The sequence below is a fragment of the Micropterus salmoides genome, unplaced genomic scaffold (assembly GCF_014851395.1).
Source record: "Micropterus salmoides isolate LMB-PRFRI ecotype aquatic unplaced genomic scaffold, ASM1485139v1 Ms_hic_scaffold_1, whole genome shotgun sequence".
Classification (NCBI taxonomy): Eukaryota; Metazoa; Chordata; class Actinopteri; order Centrarchiformes; family Centrarchidae; genus Micropterus; species Micropterus salmoides.
In genome coordinates, this window is record NW_024040040.1 from 14444674 (window position 1) to 14462524 (window position 17851).

The 17851-nt window shown below is 41.2% G+C and overlaps 1 protein-coding gene across 1 annotated transcript; it reads left to right on the forward strand.

Moving 5' to 3' along the window:
- The first annotated feature begins 777 nt into the window (after nt 1-777).
- On the forward strand, nt 778-16469 carry tubgcp3 (tubulin, gamma complex associated protein 3). Its single transcript, XM_038719356.1, has 23 exons — nt 778-967; nt 2103-2210; nt 3315-3382; nt 3614-3691; nt 3834-4042; nt 5483-5649; nt 5874-5986; nt 7628-7753; nt 7840-7908; nt 8121-8253; nt 8383-8549; nt 11958-12068; nt 12169-12277; nt 13118-13307; nt 13429-13564; nt 13695-13763; nt 13911-14046; nt 14173-14261; nt 14701-14832; nt 14936-15076; nt 15196-15312; nt 15451-15545; nt 15837-16469. The coding sequence occupies exons 1-23, from the start codon at nt 892-894 to the stop codon at nt 15901-15903; spliced, it is 2706 nt and encodes a 901-aa protein (XP_038575284.1). The 5' UTR covers nt 778-891; the 3' UTR covers nt 15904-16469.
- The last annotated feature ends 1382 nt before the right edge of the window (nt 16470-17851 follow it).

The window sequence follows — 17851 nt, forward strand, 5'->3', positions numbered from 1 at the left end:
CACATATCGCATCAATGGTTACCCCATTGATGATACCTAGGGAAGGAAGTAGGCTATGAGTTAACAAAAAAGTGCAATCAATACAAGAGAATTGTAAGAGGATAGAAGAAGAAGAGCACAGGAATTGAATGTTAGCGGTTAGGAGTTAGATGTGTTAAAAGAGAAAGTGTTGTTGGAAGAGATGAGTTTTCAAGAGCTTCTTGAAGTTAGAGAGGGACGCCCCTGCTCTGATGGCCTGTGGTAGCTCGTTCCACCATCGTGGTGTCACAACTACACACGTCGTCACACCAAATGTGTAATTAACCTGCAATAGCTCTTAGAACGGGAGAGTATCCATTTAAATTACATTGTGAATGCTGCTGGTTTACAGGAGGTGACCAGTGCACACACAGGTACATACTCTACATCAATCAGTTTTCATTAAGATTTTTTTTTTTTAATTTCTTCTTATATGATCTGTATACACATGTATAAACAGGCTATATTTTAAAAGTAATACCTTTGTCTTATTTCTGTAGCCTGTCCTCCATTACCTTCCAAATGCCAGTGGTTTTTCTATTGATTGGAGACAGACAATAATCAGTTAGGTGGATGTTGTTGCTATGTTGTATAGCTGTGATTCCTTCAGAATACTTTTTTCAGAAAGAAGAATATACAATTTGGAAAGAAATTTCTGATAGTGGTGCAGGCTGTTACAGAGTGAGAAATGAAATGCTCTTACTTTGGCGGAAATGTGGCGCTAGTTGCGGTCATATTCTTCCTGCGTCCTGCCAGCTTGACTTAACCTGTGAAAATGGCGTTGTTCGTAGTGGGAGACTGGAGTTAGTTCAGAATCATACAGTGGCATTTATTCAGTTATCGGGCAACGCGCGCAAAGATAACCACAACAGTATGGCGACCCTGGATCAGAAATCACCCAACGTGCTTCTCCAGAGCCTCTGCTGCAGAATCACGGGGAAAAGCGAAGGTACATCAGTGAACAGTAGCATGTTACGCGCTAGTACGGGTAGCATTATGTGCAAGAGGAGATGTCACAGCGAACCTCATTCAAAAATTCGGCTCATTAACTTTGCTTTTCCAAATGCAAATCGTACATGTGTTACACATCAAGTAAAGGCATCGGCTGAATCTGTATCATCTACTGGCAAATTCGGCTATCATTTTCATACCAGAAAGTACACACTTTGGTATAAATGAAACTATTTACTCTGTTGCGCCGACTGAACCCGGTGGGTTATTTTAGACGGGAAGTTGTAGGAAAAGGTTGAAATTTTACTGGTATTAAAGTTGCTTGGTCTTTTGAACATATGCCGAATTAAACAGAGCGTATTATTCATTTGATAATCTGCCTTGTGAGTTTACAAGCACACACTTGAATCTTAGACTGATTAAATTGATTTTGATATCATTTAGCTGTGTTGGACAACGGCACGTAGCGGAGCTAGGTCCGCGTAGCTGTCAGCCAATGGGCTTACTCATACACTGCACATCCCGCTTAACAGCTTCGTTGTACCTCCAGCTGTTACTGTACTAAACCGTTAGCTTTGATATGATAAAGCTTCAGTCTATTAGCTTGTTAGCTATCACGCTGACCCACACACTGTTTGCATGGTGATTGAATGCACTTGTGTCTTGCTAGCTGCAGGCCCCTGTTGGACGCTGCCATCTGAGAGGGAGGTTAGCATGTTTGATCAGAGATAGCGACATAGGCGTAAGAATATCAACGTGTCCTGTATTTTTCAGTCACTTTGACCCGATTGCAGCTATTACCCCGTGATCAAAGACGCCAAAGCTTCGCAGTTTGGCAGTGTTGACAAAAATGTGGGCTGCAGTTTTTTAATCCAAAGTCAGAGTGTTAGACACAGTAACGTTAATTTGATCCCATTAGTCACAACCATTTTCAAAGCAATAAGTTAGCACATTCTCTCCAGCATCCTAGTATCTTAAGTTGAAAGTGTTGTAACTTTTTGAAGCGACATGAATGGGAAAATGTTGGGTAACCCCCCCCCCTAAACTTCTGGTCACAGCTGTTGATGATTTCTACATTATTTGAAAGTGCTTCTAATTTACCTTTAGTCATTGCGTCTTATTTATTTCTCCAGCTGAAGTTGCCCCCCAGTTCCAGTACGCAGTGCGAGTCATTGGCAGTAACTACGCCCCCAGTATTGAACGAGACGAGTTCCTGGTGTCAGAGAAGATCAGGAAAGAATGTAAGTGCCTCTATCTCCCTATGACGAAACACGTGTACTATATGTTACAGGACTACTGTAACAGATGTGAGGAACTAATTTCCATCATTAACCTGCAGTACCATCCACCAGCCAAATCTGTCAGCTGGTTTTGTATAGGAGCTCCATGTGTCACCTTTTATGTTAGAGCCCCTCCACAAAGTCCAAACTCCTTGTTGCACCATAAAAAGCAAATCGCAGTGGATTTTCATAGTAGCCAATGTAACACCATTAGTGGCAGAACATCAATCTGAGCTTTGATGCAGAAAATAAAACCGAAACACTTGCTGCATATTATCTCCGGTCTTCCGGAGTATTTAGTAAATATTTTTTGTGGTTATGGAGTTGCTGAAAAAAAAAAATTATGTTCCTGGTTGTTCCTGTGGATTTATATAGTGAGTCCTGATGTGATTAAATCAAATACTTAGTTTAACTAGAATCACGAGTTCACTCATATAAAATAATTTATCCCAGTAATACCAACAGAACCATCTGCAGAAGACTGTGGCATGTCATACCAGAGCTAGATGTTAATGCAGGGCTGAGCGGAAATTTTTGTTCTGTCAAAAGTTAGTTTCTGTCATCCCTTCCCTTCTTTTTTAAATGTAGACAGGGATTCCTGAGTTTGTTCAGGTCTGAAAGGCTCTTAAATTGATGAACGTCTTGTGAATATGAGACATGAGAGCCCTTCTTTTATTCACAGTGTGATGACAGGTTTCTTTATGCTGCAGAACAGAGCGAGCTGTGCCCAGTGCATCCTGTCTGCTTTTCTAAACACAGGACCCCATGTTCCTCAGCAATTAATTTCCTTCTTTCTTTTGCCTTACTCTGCACTTTAAGTTAGCCATGTTTAAATCCCTAATGGAATGTATGAGGCAAAAGGTTTCTTTCTTTATGTAGTTGTAAACCACACGTGATGCAAAAAACAAAACTTTATCGTATTTTAAAAACCTGTGCAAATCCTGCAGGGAATGACAGGATCTGTTGAAGTGAGATATTACTGTGGGAAACTTTCAGAAGCTTCCCTACTGTCGTTTGGACATCCAAACATCCCGACTGACTGATTTTGTTTCCATGCTGTCGCAGTGCTGAAGCAGAGGAGAGAAGCAGACGCTGCTCTGTTCTCTGAGCTGCACAGAAAACTTCAGACACAGGTTGGTGTTTGTGTTTCTTTCACGACTGCATTCCTGCCTGAACTAAAACGGGACAATTAAATATGGTTTTCATTTGGACGGACAGTGTAGTTTTTGTCACATTATTTACATAGTAATAATTATATATATAACATTCAATATTAATTAAGGATATTTTCTGCCATGTCCCTAACTGAAGATGACGATGTTTTGCTGACTTTATGTTTCCGTGGTGTGTTTCCTGTTTGACAGTGTGTTCTGAAGCATCGCTGGTCTGTTCTCTACTTGCTGCTCAGCCTCTCTGAAGATCCCCGCAAACCGTCCAGTAGGGTGAGGGAGACACACACACACACACACACACACACATGCACAAAGTCTGAAAGTCTTGTCTTTCCTCTCTCATGTCCTGTATGAGTTTTATAGTACTAATAGTATAATAATAACCCTCTCACCATGTCCCTGTCCTTCCCAGGTTGGAAACTATGGGGCACTCTTTGCCCAGGCCCTCCCCAGGGACGCCCACTCCACCCCGTTCTACTGCACCCGGCCCCAGAGCCTGGCCCTGGGCTATGGGGAGAGGACTGCGGGTCTGTCAGCCAGCGTGGGGACCAGTGGCATCTCAAGCCTGGGAGTCTACACACTGAACGGGCCCACGGCAACTCCGCAGTCGCTGCTGGCCGGGTGAGCATTTTCATACCAGATACCTGCACAAACAAACCCGTTGAAAACACACTTTTGTATCTTTTAAAAGAAAAAAAATTTTAACTTCTCAGCAGCAATGTTGTCGATCAGTACAGTAGATGTACAGCGGATACTTTGGCTCACACTGTGCAGGCAATTTAAATGGATCTTAATGGGTAGACTTTATTCAACTCTAAATGCACTTAAACACCACTTTGATCCACAAGCCAACATTATGCCACATACTGTATGAAGGTGGTCAAAATAACATGAACACCCTACAATATAGTTACTAATGCAATTGACACCTATCTGACACAGTCTGATTCATTTAATAATAAAATTTAAATGGCTCACACTTCATTACTTCAGTCACACTTGTCAGCCGTGTTTTGGCAGTTTCACCTGAAAGGCTCTGGGGAGGAGAGGGTTATTTATCTGATCAGGCTCTTCCTGTAAAAACACTCCAGATAAAGGAAGCATCAATTAGCACCAGAAGATGAGCTTGCCTCTCAGCTCGACCTCTGATAAATCTGTTTTATGAGGCATCAGAAGGCCATTTAATTCCACATATCCTTATTAATAATGCAGGAGTCCTTCAGTTACAAATTATCATTGAGCTGTCTGGGTTCACATTTTAGTTGTGAAAGGATAAATCCTCACTCACTCAAACATGGAAAAAAGGTCTCACAGCATTCCAATATAACTTATAATCTGGGAAACACACAGTAGTTGTGCTTTAATTATTCAAAATGTTGGTTTTTTTAACTGAGTTTATTTGCTGTTCGGAGTGCATTGTCTAACAGAAGAAGGTTTTGTGTGTCGGTAGCCTTGAATCTGGAGAAAGTGCTTTTATGTTGTGCGTTGGCACATCGGCACTTTCTTTGAATAATAACAAAAAAAAAAAAAAGAGTAATTTCAGAAGTTTGACCTCAAGGATTTTGACCATGAAATAGGGCTGAGCAATAAAACAATAATGATAATTATTGCAATATAATTTTTCTCACTTTCAATATAACAAATGTTCAATAAATGTTTGATTTAATTAATTTGAATCACAAATGAATTAGCACTTAGTTTTTATTAAGATATTTATTTAGTTGAGAAAAGGGGACTGAAAAAAAGATTTCACCTAATTTTACTCACGCATATTAGTTGAAAAAATTATCTTTAAACTTGAAAGAAATAATGATTTGACATTTATCATGATAATTATCGATATCGAATGATATTAATTATTTTCATCGTGATAACATTTTTGGCCATAAAGCCCAGCCCTAGCATGAAACTGTAATTATTTATACTAAAATGTAGAATTGTTCATACAAAGCAAAGAAACTGCTTAATGTATTCATATCATATCCAGTTGTTAGTAAAAGGACATTTCAGTGCAACATTTTAGACCCTCAGAGCAACAGTAAATGTGTGTGTGTGTTTCAGTCAACCCCTTCAGTCTGCAGCAGGAGGCGGTCAGCCTCTGGGCTCCCGGCTAGCCTGGGCTCTTCCTGTAAGCTGCTCCCCTTCCTCTGCTCTGGGCCCGCTCCCCTCTCGACCCCCCGTTGGACCTCCAGCTCTCTCCACCAGAGTGGTCCATCCTCGCAGAGACGGTGAGAGACTTTATGCCTGTATGCAGACCAACATAATTTCCGGCCAAAAAAGGTCCTGATTCTTCAGAACCTTTTTCCTTTTTCCATGTTGATGACGTGATTTATTTTTCAGAGAAATGCAGATCATAGCCTAAACTTCTGCTAAACTTCTGCTTTCATTTAAAACTGAGAGCATTCCCTGTGTTCTTAACGTACAATAACTTCTCTGTCCTATGTCGGTGCAGGAGAGGTGAGCGAGGCAGCGCTGGTGCGGGACATCCTCTACGTCTTCCAGGGAATCGATGGCAAGTTCATCAAGATGAGCGTCCAGGATAACTGCTACAAAACAGACAGCAAGGTAACCTGAGCCTGCGTCTAGACTGATCAGTTCAGCAGGTCGCGCACATTACCCAGAGTGACCTTACAGTGCTGTCCAGGTCATCATCATCCCAGAACCACTGCTACAGTGCAGGGAGGGACAAATGGGAGCTGTGTTATTATTTCCACTATGCTTCTACCTAGGGTAGCAAATAACCTTTATTTTATTAATCAGTCTTTTTTTTTTTTTATCAATCCCTTTTAAAAAAACTGTCCACAATTTTTGAAAAATCACCTGAGCCAAAAGTGTCTTCAAATTGCTTGTTTTGGCCGTACCAAGAATATTACATTTACATTGATCTAAACAGAGAAAAGCAGCAAATCCTCATTTTAAAAGCTAATGTTTGCGTGATTATCAGAACTGTTGTTAATTAATTTTCTGTGATCACCTAGTTAATTAATTGACCACTCGTTTCAGCATCACTGTTTTCTTTTTTCCCCTCATAATTTATTTCCAGTATTCTGATGTTTTTAGATTTCATAAATGAACAAGAAACATCATTTGTAAAATGAAATGCAGCTTCACATTTAAAACACATGGAGAATCTGATCATTTAAATCGAAATCATTTATTAAAAAAAAAATTTAAGATGAGAACATGTCCAACATTAAAACGGGCTGTTCTAGTATCTCACTATCTTCTTTTGGAAAGAATTAGTTTCCAGCACATACTGAGAGTAGCTGATATGATATCAAGATAATTGCTGTTGATATGACTTTAAAAGAAACATTCAACAGATCAATAGGAAGCTCTTTGGTTCCCGAGCCACATCGACCTCTGTTTTCTTTTCTCTGCCCCCCCCCCCCCCCCCCCCCCCCCCGTTCCTCCTCCTCTCATGTCTATCGATAGGAAGGCCTTAGATGTAACCTGTCCCATATTCTCTGTTGTGCTAAACATAGACTTGTAGTCAATCTGCTGTCACTGTCCTGATGGAGCAGGAGCCACTGAGACCGGAGATAAATGAGTCAAGGATGGAGATATTTTGGACTCGTCGTGGGCCACTTAACTTCTCTCTGTAAAACTCTCTGGATGAGAGGTTTTGTTAAGCAGAAAATAAATTCAATGCATCATTAAATCTGAAGTCTCCACCAGTCAAAGTGGTCTCATGATAAATTACAGTAATCTCTAAGATAATGCTAATTACTATTGTTATATCTGTGGTTATGGTTACCACATCATTTAATGACAAACAACAACAAGGTGAAACAACGTGACAAACTGTCCACTAGATTGTTTTTGCTGGAGTTTGTTCATGCAAGAAGTTGCACATTGCACCTTTTCCAAGGTCCAGAACTTAATATAATCTCAATCAGTGTCTATTAGTGTGTCTTACCTTCATTTGATGAAGATGAAGAGCTAGCTATGTTGCTGTTGCCAAAGAATGCATAATGCAGCTGTATTCTTATGTAAAAAATTTACCTTAATAATAATAAATGTCAGATTCAACAGCAGAAAGCAACTATTAAAGGACTCAGGGATCAGGACTGTCCTGAGTTTTGTTCACACACACAAAAAAGGATGAAATTCTCTATTTCCTGTTTATCAAAAGAACAATATAAACAAAAGGGGGATATAGTGCCTTGTGTGTGTTTGTGTGTAATGCGTGCTGTGCCTCACCAGGTGGTGCTGTGCAAGTCCCTGAGAGACACCAGCAGCAGACTGGCCGAGCTCGGCTGGCTCCACAACAAAGTCAGGAAGTACACCGACGCCAGGAGCCTCGACCGGGCCTTCGGACTGGTCGGACAGGTGCGTCTGTGATTGACGTATGCATCCATTATCTTATGAGGATCCTCCGCTAACACATATTTTTCAATCCCTTCTCCTCCCCTCAGAGCTTCTGTGCCTCGCTCCACCAGGAGCTGAAGGAGTACTACAGGTTGCTGTCTGTCCTCCACTCCCAGGTACAGGGATCAAGCAGTGCTTGGCAGGTCAATGCATACAGAGAGATGATGTTTATAAGTGACAGAAAAGATCAAATGGATAGTGACATTGTTATTGAAACAAAACTCACTTTCCCACTCCTAAACAACACATCACTTCAAGTGTGGAGGAAGATTCAGTCAAATAAAATGATTTCCTCAAGACCTACTTGTGTGTGTTGTGTGTGTTGTAGTTGCAGGTGGAGGATGAGCAGGGTGTGAACGTGTGCACAGAGAGCAGTCTGACTCTCAGAAGGCTGCTGGTCTGGATGTACGACCCCAAAGTCCGTCTCAAAACACTGGCTGCTCTTGTTGACTTCTGCCAAGGTGGGTTGGGGGTGTGATTAGGTGTGTGGGGGTGTGTGTGTGTGTGCTGTATTTGGTTTTGTAGCGGTGTACTGTTGGGTGAATAGGACGTCCCTACATTGTTTGAGTCATTCTGTTTGTCTGTGTCAGGTCGTAAAGGAGGTGAGCTGGCCTCGGCGGTCCATTCTTATGGGAAAACAGGAGACCCACAGATGAGAGCGCTGGTTCAACACATCCTCAGCCTGGTGTCACACCCCATCCTCAACTTCCTGTATAGGTGGATCTATGATGGAGAGCTGGAAGATACCTACCACGAGGTGCACACACTCGTCTTTGTTGATCTTTTCCATCCACATTAGTTTTGTTGAGTTGATCTTGAAAATCCTCACACACAACGGTCACCTGTATAGCATTGGTGGAGTCAGATGAGGAAATCTGTGGTTATAATCGGCCCTGAATGTGTCCAAAAGCTTGACAAAAGAAATGCCTCCATTCCCAGAGGTCCAGCAGGAATTTACTGGTCATTGTTTAACCGCTCTGATGTTTGACCCCAATGAGAAAGAACATTACTGAGAGGAGGAGGGAGATGAAGAGAAGAGAGGCAGGACAGCCTCTTAAATGAGGACTGATGAGAGGAGTGTAATGGAGAGCTCCGTGATGGATGTTTCTCCTTTACTCCTCCCTGCCCTTCCTCTCTTTCTGTTTCTCTCTTACTCGCAGTATTTATGTGTCCAGCATTAACCATTAGTCATCCCCAGAGTCTGGTCTTAAGTGCTGTGTTTAAGAACACCGGGACACTGTTATTGCACCTTTCAGGAGGGAAATGAATAAAAACACCCATAATTATGGAGTAAGTGTGAAATTTTTTTAGATAGTGCCATGACACAGCAGTAACTGTGTGCTAGTCTGAAAAAGCAAGTGACACTCTTGTAGTGTATTTGTAGCTTCAAATGGCTGTTTGCATATGAGGAAAATATATTTTCTTCTCTTAAAACACATTTGACAGTGTGCACCTTTATTAATGAACCCCGTTTGTGAGTGAGAATCAAAAGTGTTCATGGTAGTTCAGAACGGCCACACTTGGAAAGCGGAGTGAAAAGCCAGCTGTCACAGAGAGGGAGGAGACTCTGTATTGTTTAAATACAGGGAGAACGCCGCACATTTTCAGACATTTTCTCTCGTGGGAGAGATTCATAGTGCACTCAGTTGTTCACATGAAAAATGGCAGGAATTGTGTAAAAAAAAAAAAAAAAAAAAAGAGCGCAAAAAAGGAGTCAAAAACCTGGCATCTTTCTAACCTCCGCACAGCCAATCGGAAGGTTTTGGACACAGCACCTATTCTATTCACATACCATTCTAAAAAAAGATCAGATTACGCATAAGGATACCTTTTCCATTTTCTTGAGAAAAATTAAACATGTTAGAAACTAATTTCATTAACCAAGCAGGTCATAAAGCAGTGTTTCCCCTAGGATGGAGTTGTAGCAGCAGAGGTGAAGCAAAATTAGATGAAAGTTTTGGTGTTGGTTGGGGGGTTTGGGGGTCCTCCCCCTAGACAATTTTATGTTTTCCAATGAAAAATATGTAATTCCATATCATATTGGCCATTATTTTCACCATATCTCTGAACAAATATTTGGAAAAGCTAGAGCAGATAATAAATAAACAACACCCAGTCTACTGGGGAGGAACTACAACCTTTAGATCTGGAGAAAGTAATTTGGTTGGTTCTGTTGCTCCACAGTGATTTTACACTGATGGCACAGCATGTTTTAGGCATCACCTCTAAGCCTTAACGGCGGGAAAACTCTGTTAATATGACCTCAGAATCATTATAGATACGACTGTTCATGTTTGCCTTTTGTGTCTTCATTTTACAGCTTTTGACATTTATCTTTAGACATTAATTATAAAAAATAGGCAACATGAGAAACCTCCTCCCTTCTGAGGTGCATTTTATTTGCACATTAAAATCCAAAAAGAAACGTCTCCTCATTAGCTTAAAAGGACTAGTTTGCATCACTAATTTGCTTTACTAACCTCAGCTCCTCCAGTCACCACCATACTTTCTTTTCCTAACAACCACTTTTTCAGACTCATCTGAAACCTGAAAAATAATTTAGGATGAACCAGTCTGTACAGGACAGAGCTGTAGGCTATACCAGTTTACTCTAAGTTTGTCCCTGGTGTTCTCAACATTGGACATGTAGGCAGTAATAAAATACAGCTTCCAGTTACTTTCTATAAATTGAGCTAATGTTAAGTTACATAGCAGCTATGTAGCTGCTTAGCGCTGACAGGTGTCGTGCCGAAAAGTGATCCTCTGCCAAAAACTTATTGCCGTCTGCTGGAGCTGTATTGCACAGTCTCTTCAATCACTTTCTGGCAAGTGAAATAGCCTACAGCATTTTATGGGTTTTATTGGCCATTTAAAGATATTTTAAGATGTAAAAAGTACTAGGTGAGCTATAATCTGTCAAATATAACTCTTCTGAATGAAATCAACTAATTTCAGGGCAGAAATAACCTTTCAGTCAATGACAAAAGGCTTCAGTAATTTTCTGGCAAGTGAAATACTGCATTTTATGAGTTGTATTGGCCATTTAAAGGTATTTTAACAGGTAAAAAAGAGTGGATTGGTTAGTAGGCCTACACAGCAAGTAAAATAATGTAGAGTCATAAGGATAATTGCAAAATTGTCTTCATTTTATATGTAAGTTGGCAGTGAGTCATGTTAATTACAGCCCGTTTTCCAAATATAAACAAAGATATTACACACAGGCCTACCAAACATCACTTTTCGGCACGACAAATTGACTGCCAGAATATTTTCCTCTCACTTTCTGCCGCTTGGACAGTCAAACACTCGCTACGCACCTCCTGATTCAGAGTTAGGCTGCTTTTATAACACCATCTCTCACGTATGTTCTGCATAGAACGAGGAGAGGAAGCGAGCCGAGCATTGAGTGCTGCCGTAGTGCAAACATTTGTAGCGCATAGTTTAATGATCGTGGGAAATTTTACTAGTGGCGGTCGTGATTCTGCATATAGAGGAAACACTGCATAAAGGAATTTGACTTGATTTAGCAAGCAAATTATAATCTAAAAATTGTTATGCATGTGCCATTTTGGGATTAATTTAGGGAAAATATTCTTATTAATATTTAATTTTAACCACATCAGCTCATTTATACTGTGACTGCTGCTTTTCCCACTTACACTGTTGTTGGCTGTTACTGTTAGTACTTTTACTACGACCTGAAACTTGTATAGTAACTGAAATTTAAAACGCAGGTTTGAGGTGTTGACAGTAGCGTTCTCTGCCGTCTCTTATATCAGCTAATAGGTTGTGGGGAAAGTGCTTGGTAGTGATGGATTCATAGTGAAGCTGACAGTTGGAGTCGGTTCAAAAATGTATCGGCGCGCAGCGAGTATGCAGCCTTCAGCATTAGAAAGGTATCTGAAGCTACTGTATCAATCTCCTGAAGTAAACGGGCAATCTAATCGAATGTGACACTCTGTCCATAGTGCTACTTATTCTGTTTGAGTCTTAACTTTCCTCTCTTCAAAAGTTTCATCTGAATCCATTCAGGCTCAGGACAATCAAATCAACAGTATATAAATTAAAATTAAATTACAATTATTCAGCATCTCCAATATAGACCCCAGTCACCGCACCTGAACTTTCCAGTGTGTGTGTGTGTGTGTGTGTTTGTTTGTTTTAGTTCTTTGTAGCATCAGACCCCAACGTGAAGACAGACCGCCTGTGGCACGACAAGTACTCCCTCAGGAAGTCAATGATCCCCTCATTCATCACCATGGACCAGGCCCGCAAGGTACACAGACATACACACACTATGACGCATCTGTTATCTCCAGGCGCCGTGTTTACCTCAAGTCATATCAACTCATTACCCCTCTCTCTCTCTCCTCCAGGTTCTGCTGATTGGTAAATCCATCAACTTCCTGCATCAGGTTTGTCACGACAGAACGCCGCCGGGCAAAATCACGGCAGCATCCAAGTCGGCAGACACACCCAAAGACGGTAGGAGCCTCAGTCTCTCACTCCTGTGTTTAGTATAACAGTTTCACAGCACGTTTATATCTGTGTGTGGTTTCTGAAGATAATTAGGATTGGAACTGTTTGTTTGCACATTTATCTTTAGAAAATATAAGTCAAAGTACAAATAACATTAAGAAGAACACTAGAGTATGCTGAACGTGTAACGTGTTGATGCTATTGCTGGCTTCATTGGTGCTCTTTATTGTTTTCTTCTTAAGTGTTATTTTTGACTCAAGCGCAGTAACAACATCATTGCCCAATAAGAAGCCCCTTATTTAGTTTCGTCCTCATTGTATTGATATTGTTACATTGACGTAGGCCGATGGACTGGCAATGATCGATGCTCTTACCGCTCACTGGCCTTGTCCTCCTCTAAGTATTCTTAGCCATGTTCTATTGATTGAGTTTGTAGGACTTTATCTGACCAGTTAGATCTGCAGCTTTTACTGTATCTGTTGAAGGGCATCACGCTCTTATATCTTGTATTTGCATCAGACGTTTAGCACTTTGCCTGTCTTTTCTTTTCCATTTTTTTTTGTTCACCCACGCGTAAATAGGAAATACATTACTTTTGTTGTCTAGTTATTGAACTTATAGCACAGCACATAATATAATATCATAGAAAGTACTGAATGCTTGTTTTTTCTGTAAAAACTGCCAAAATAAGTGATGCAACATATGCACAAAGCAGCTATACAAAATGAAGGATAGGTAAACATGGGGTTTCCAATATTTAGTCAATGCTAATTATTTATGGTACAAAAAATATAACTGACAAACCCTAACCCTGCTAATACCCTTTTCTTCTCTTTCTCCGCACAGCTGCAGAGCTGCTGTCCGACCTAGAGGGGGAGTTTCAGGAGAAGATCGACGCTGCCTATTTTGATACCAGCAAATACCTGCTGGACGTTCTGAATCGCAACTACCTGCTCCTGGAGCATCTGCAGGCCATGAGGAGATACCTGCTGCTGGGCCAGGGGGACTTCATCAGACATCTCATGGACCTGCTCAAGTTAGCATCACATACTTTTAATATATTTTTTCATTTATAACAAATGAGAAATCTGCTACTGTATTAGAATATTACACAAAATGTAGTTTCATGTTATTGTTTTGAAATTATTTTATCCCAGGCCGGAGTTGGTGCGTCCTGCCACCACTTTGTACCAACACAACCTGACGGGTATCTTAGAGACGGCAGTCAGAGCCACAAACGCCCAGTATGACAATGCAGAGATTCTAAAGAGGCTGGACGTACGCCTGCTAGAGGTAGAGTGTTTGTGTGTGTGTGTGTGTGTGTGTGTGTGTGTGTGTGTGTGTGTGTGTGTGTGGTGGGGGGGGGCATGACTGACTTCAGCGTGTCCTTACCCTGTTGGCATCTGTCTTTTGTTGGCTCCAGGTGTCTCCTGGTGATACAGGCTGGGATGTTTTCAGTCTGGACTACCACGTGGACGGACCCATTGCTACGGTACCCCACACACACACTTTCAATACAGTTCCCAACATATTGTGTATGTTTCAATCTCTGCAGGACAATTGTGGCAGTCTGTTCAACATCCATATGTTGCTGCTCTTGTCAGACATAAATCTACTGTATTTATTTGTGTGTTTTCAGGTGTTTACCAGGGAGTGCATGGGCCACTACCTGCGTGTGTTTAATTTCCTTTGGAGGGCAAAGAGGATGGAGTACACACTGACTGACATCTGGAAGGGACAGATGTGTAATGCCAAGTTGCTCAAAACCATGCCTGGTACTTAAACACACACACATCTGTTACCATTTTTGTTGTTGTTGTTTCTTAAAAGGGTAAAACTTTGTTTGTATAGATTATTTTTACCTGCAGCCTGTTGTTATATTTACGCTTTTCACCTTCCAGAGTTGTCCGGTGTGCTGCATCAGTGTCACATCCTGGCCTCTGAGATGGTCCACTTCATCCACCAAATGCAGTACTACATCACCTTTGAGGTCAGACCATTAGCAGAGCTGTTACTATCGCAGGCTGTAAACATCAGCAAAAAGAAGTAATTACAGCCGTTCTGCTGTGTCTGCTAAATGCAACACTGATAGTACGTTGAGAAAAACTCATGTCCGGACCAGCTGCAATAAAAGTCAGTGCGACTAAAAGAATTCTGAAAGTCAGACTTTTAGACGCGTTAGCATCTCTTTTAAAGGAGACTGAGGCTGATTTAACTGCAGGTTTTACTGTTGAGTAAAGTCAGTAAATAAAAGATTTCTCTACTCAGATATCTGATCAAATAATTATGAGACTTATAAGGAAAACATATTGATGGAAACAGGGTGGCACCACCGCCACACAGACTGTATGATATCTGATTTTTAATAAAAGACAAATGTCATTCCCATATACTCTTGGTAAAGTGTGTGTGTGTGTGTGTGTGTGTAGGTGCTGGAGTGCTCCTGGGATGAGCTGTGGAACAAAGTGCAGCAGGCTCAGGACCTTGACCACATCATCGCTGCACATGACGTCTTCCTTGACACCATCATCTCAAGATGCCTGCTGGACAATAACAGCAGGGTAAAACACACTCACACTATGTCATTTAATTATTTGGCAGATTTTTCTGCCTCCCCTTGTCCACACACACTTTCTTGAACTCTGCCTCTCTCTGTCCGTCCAGTCTCTTTTGAACCAGCTGAGGGCCATATTTGACCAGATCATCGAGTTCCAGAATGCCCAGGACTCACTCTACCGCTCGGCACTGGAGGAACTCGCCCTCCGACTGCAGTACGAGGAGAAGAAGCAACGGAGAGAGGAAGAGGTAGGAAGAGGAGGAGATGCCCTAAATACAAATAGAAAGAAGGCGGGATGATGTGAACATAATGGTACTTGAATGTGTGCTACTGTCCTTTCTTAATTTGCGTCTGTCTGCTGATTCAGGGTCAGTGGGGAGTGACGGCCGAACAGGAAGCGGAGGAGAAGAAGAGGGTTCAGGAGTTCCAGGAAACCATACCAAAGATGCGCTCCCAGCTCCGCATCCTCACCCACTTCTACCAGGTACCAGCCTGAGCTGCCTCCAGGAGCAGCTGTCAATCATTTGCATTTGGCACACCCAGCTGTTTTACAGTGCCTTCACTTTTTTCACGTCCTCTTTTTACCTATTCGTCCTTCCACGCCTCCCTCTCCTTCTCTCAGAGCATCGTCCAGCAGTTCCTGGTGTTGCTGATGACAAGTCCGGATGAGAGCCTACGTTTCCTCAGCTTCAGACTGGACTTCAATGAACACTACAGGTTTGCCCTTTTAAAGCTCAGTCTGCACAGGAAATACGCACCTTCCTTGAGGTCACAGAAATCCCTGTTATATCCCTGTCCTAAATGTATTATCCCAAAAGGTTGTTTATAAAATACAAATGATCTCTGTCTTTGTGCTATACCAAAATTTCAAACACAATTGAAGCTTCACTCCAGATGTGCTGAAGAATACTGGATTAAATCACAGATGTTTTAGTTGTAATTTAAGTTTGTTCGTCAGTAAAACTAATTAACTCAAATGCCAATGTTTTCTCGCAAATTCGTCTACAGGGCCAGAGAGCCGAGGCTACGCGCCTCACTAGGCGCCAACCGAGGGCGACGGCTGTCAAACATCTGACATGACGACGATGGCATCGCCAGACGAGGCTTCCAGTCATTGGAGCATGGGGTATGACATCACAGTGGGCAGTTGTGACATCACAGAGACGGGCCGGGCCAGCAGACTTTAAAGTGCTTTACATTGAGATGATGTCATGCCTTGGAGGAGCGGTCCAGCGCTTTTCTGAACATTGCGGTATCACGGCAGCGGCGGTCGCCAAGTGATGACATCACAGCAGACGGCTCCAGTGAAGTTGGCTGAGTGGGCTCGCAATGGAATAAAGTCCAGTCAGTTCAAACCTTCAGATCTCATCGTTGGCGACATCTACGAAAAGCGTGAGGTAAATTTGGGGAAACTGTCCGGCCGAGTGTGAGGAGGCAAACAAAAGCTGCCGTCAGACTGATCTCCCCGAGTCTGACAGGGCCCCTTTACAGGGCATGCCTTATTAATGAGGAAAAACAAAACCTCTTTTCTCAGCGTGGTTGCCAAATCTAGTCCCAACACACAATGTCTGTACATAGTGTTTATGCAAAAATGTATGTACGTGTGTGTGTATGTATATATATATATATATATATATATATATATATATATATATATATATATATATATATATATATATATATATATATATATATATATATATATATATATATATATATATATATATATATATATATATATATATATATATATATATGCATCTCTACACGTCAACAACTGTGGCTTTGCATCTTCTGGCTAGGGTTCAACCGATATGGGTCTGATATTGAGATTTTTTTAAATTTTTGTATTGGTAGCAGTTGTTGATTAAATTTGATTTCATTCCATAAGAGACGGTGTTTCTGCTGGAGATTTGTTCTTTAAGGTGGGTAAAGAACTGCATTTACAGTACAAGGCACTGAATCTGTATGACAGGGGCCGTCAACATATTGAAGATTTAATATTTATCAGTCATTATTGGCACACCAGTATATTGGTCTAACCCTAGTTCTCCACTCGGTCCTCCTTCAAATCCAGGGTTTTATTGTAGTGTGTCGGATCAGCTGTCTAATCACAACACACACACTCCAGTGATGTGAATTCAAACATGGCTCATACAGACAAAAAAAAAATCCTTTGTTGATTGTTTACACCTTATATTTTAATCTGATGTTAGTAGTTGTTTTTTTCCATTACATCGGTGTGGCAAAAGAAAACAAAAGAGCACCTGGCTTTGCCTTGACTGAGAACCGACTGATGTAAAGAGTGTTATCAAGAGTTGAGTTTGTATTTAAGTGTGCTTTCCCTCTGTTTCCCTGCTTAGTTTACAGATGGTGCTTTTCTGTCTGTATGAGAGATGGCTCATGTCAAAGAAACACTCCTCTCAACAACCACAACAACCTCACTTCTTGTCCTTGCATAAACAAAAGGAACTATACATGTTCAGAATGTTTCACTTTCTTTAAAAAAAAATGTAAATATTTCTAAATTAAAGTCCATGTGTTACGAATTTAATGGTTATATGGTCACCTTGGGCAGTTTATTTTCTGAAAAAAGTCTATTCCGACGTTATACAGAAGAGTGTGTTGTTAGTAGTGTAAGTAAGTGAGGTTTGCCCCATGTGCATATGAGATGAAGATGCTGTCAGTATCCAGGGGGAATTGGTTCAGTGAAGTAGCATCGTTGCTGCTGATCATCTCCCCAAATTGTTCACTTTTCATTAATTGGATTCACTCAGACGGTCTGTTTAGTACCATAAAAATCATTTTTGAATTTTAAATGGATGAGGAGAAACAGTCAGTATGCAGTCCTTTGACCACAGACTGAAAAATGTCACCCTGACCCAAACCCAAAAATATCTGTCCAACCTTTCATCCGTCTGAGACAAGTCTGTGACAGCTCCAAATTATACTTCTAATCAACCCTGTGAAGTGAAAATTAGACCTTAAGATCAAAAAAGCATAATCATCTCTGTCTTAATTGC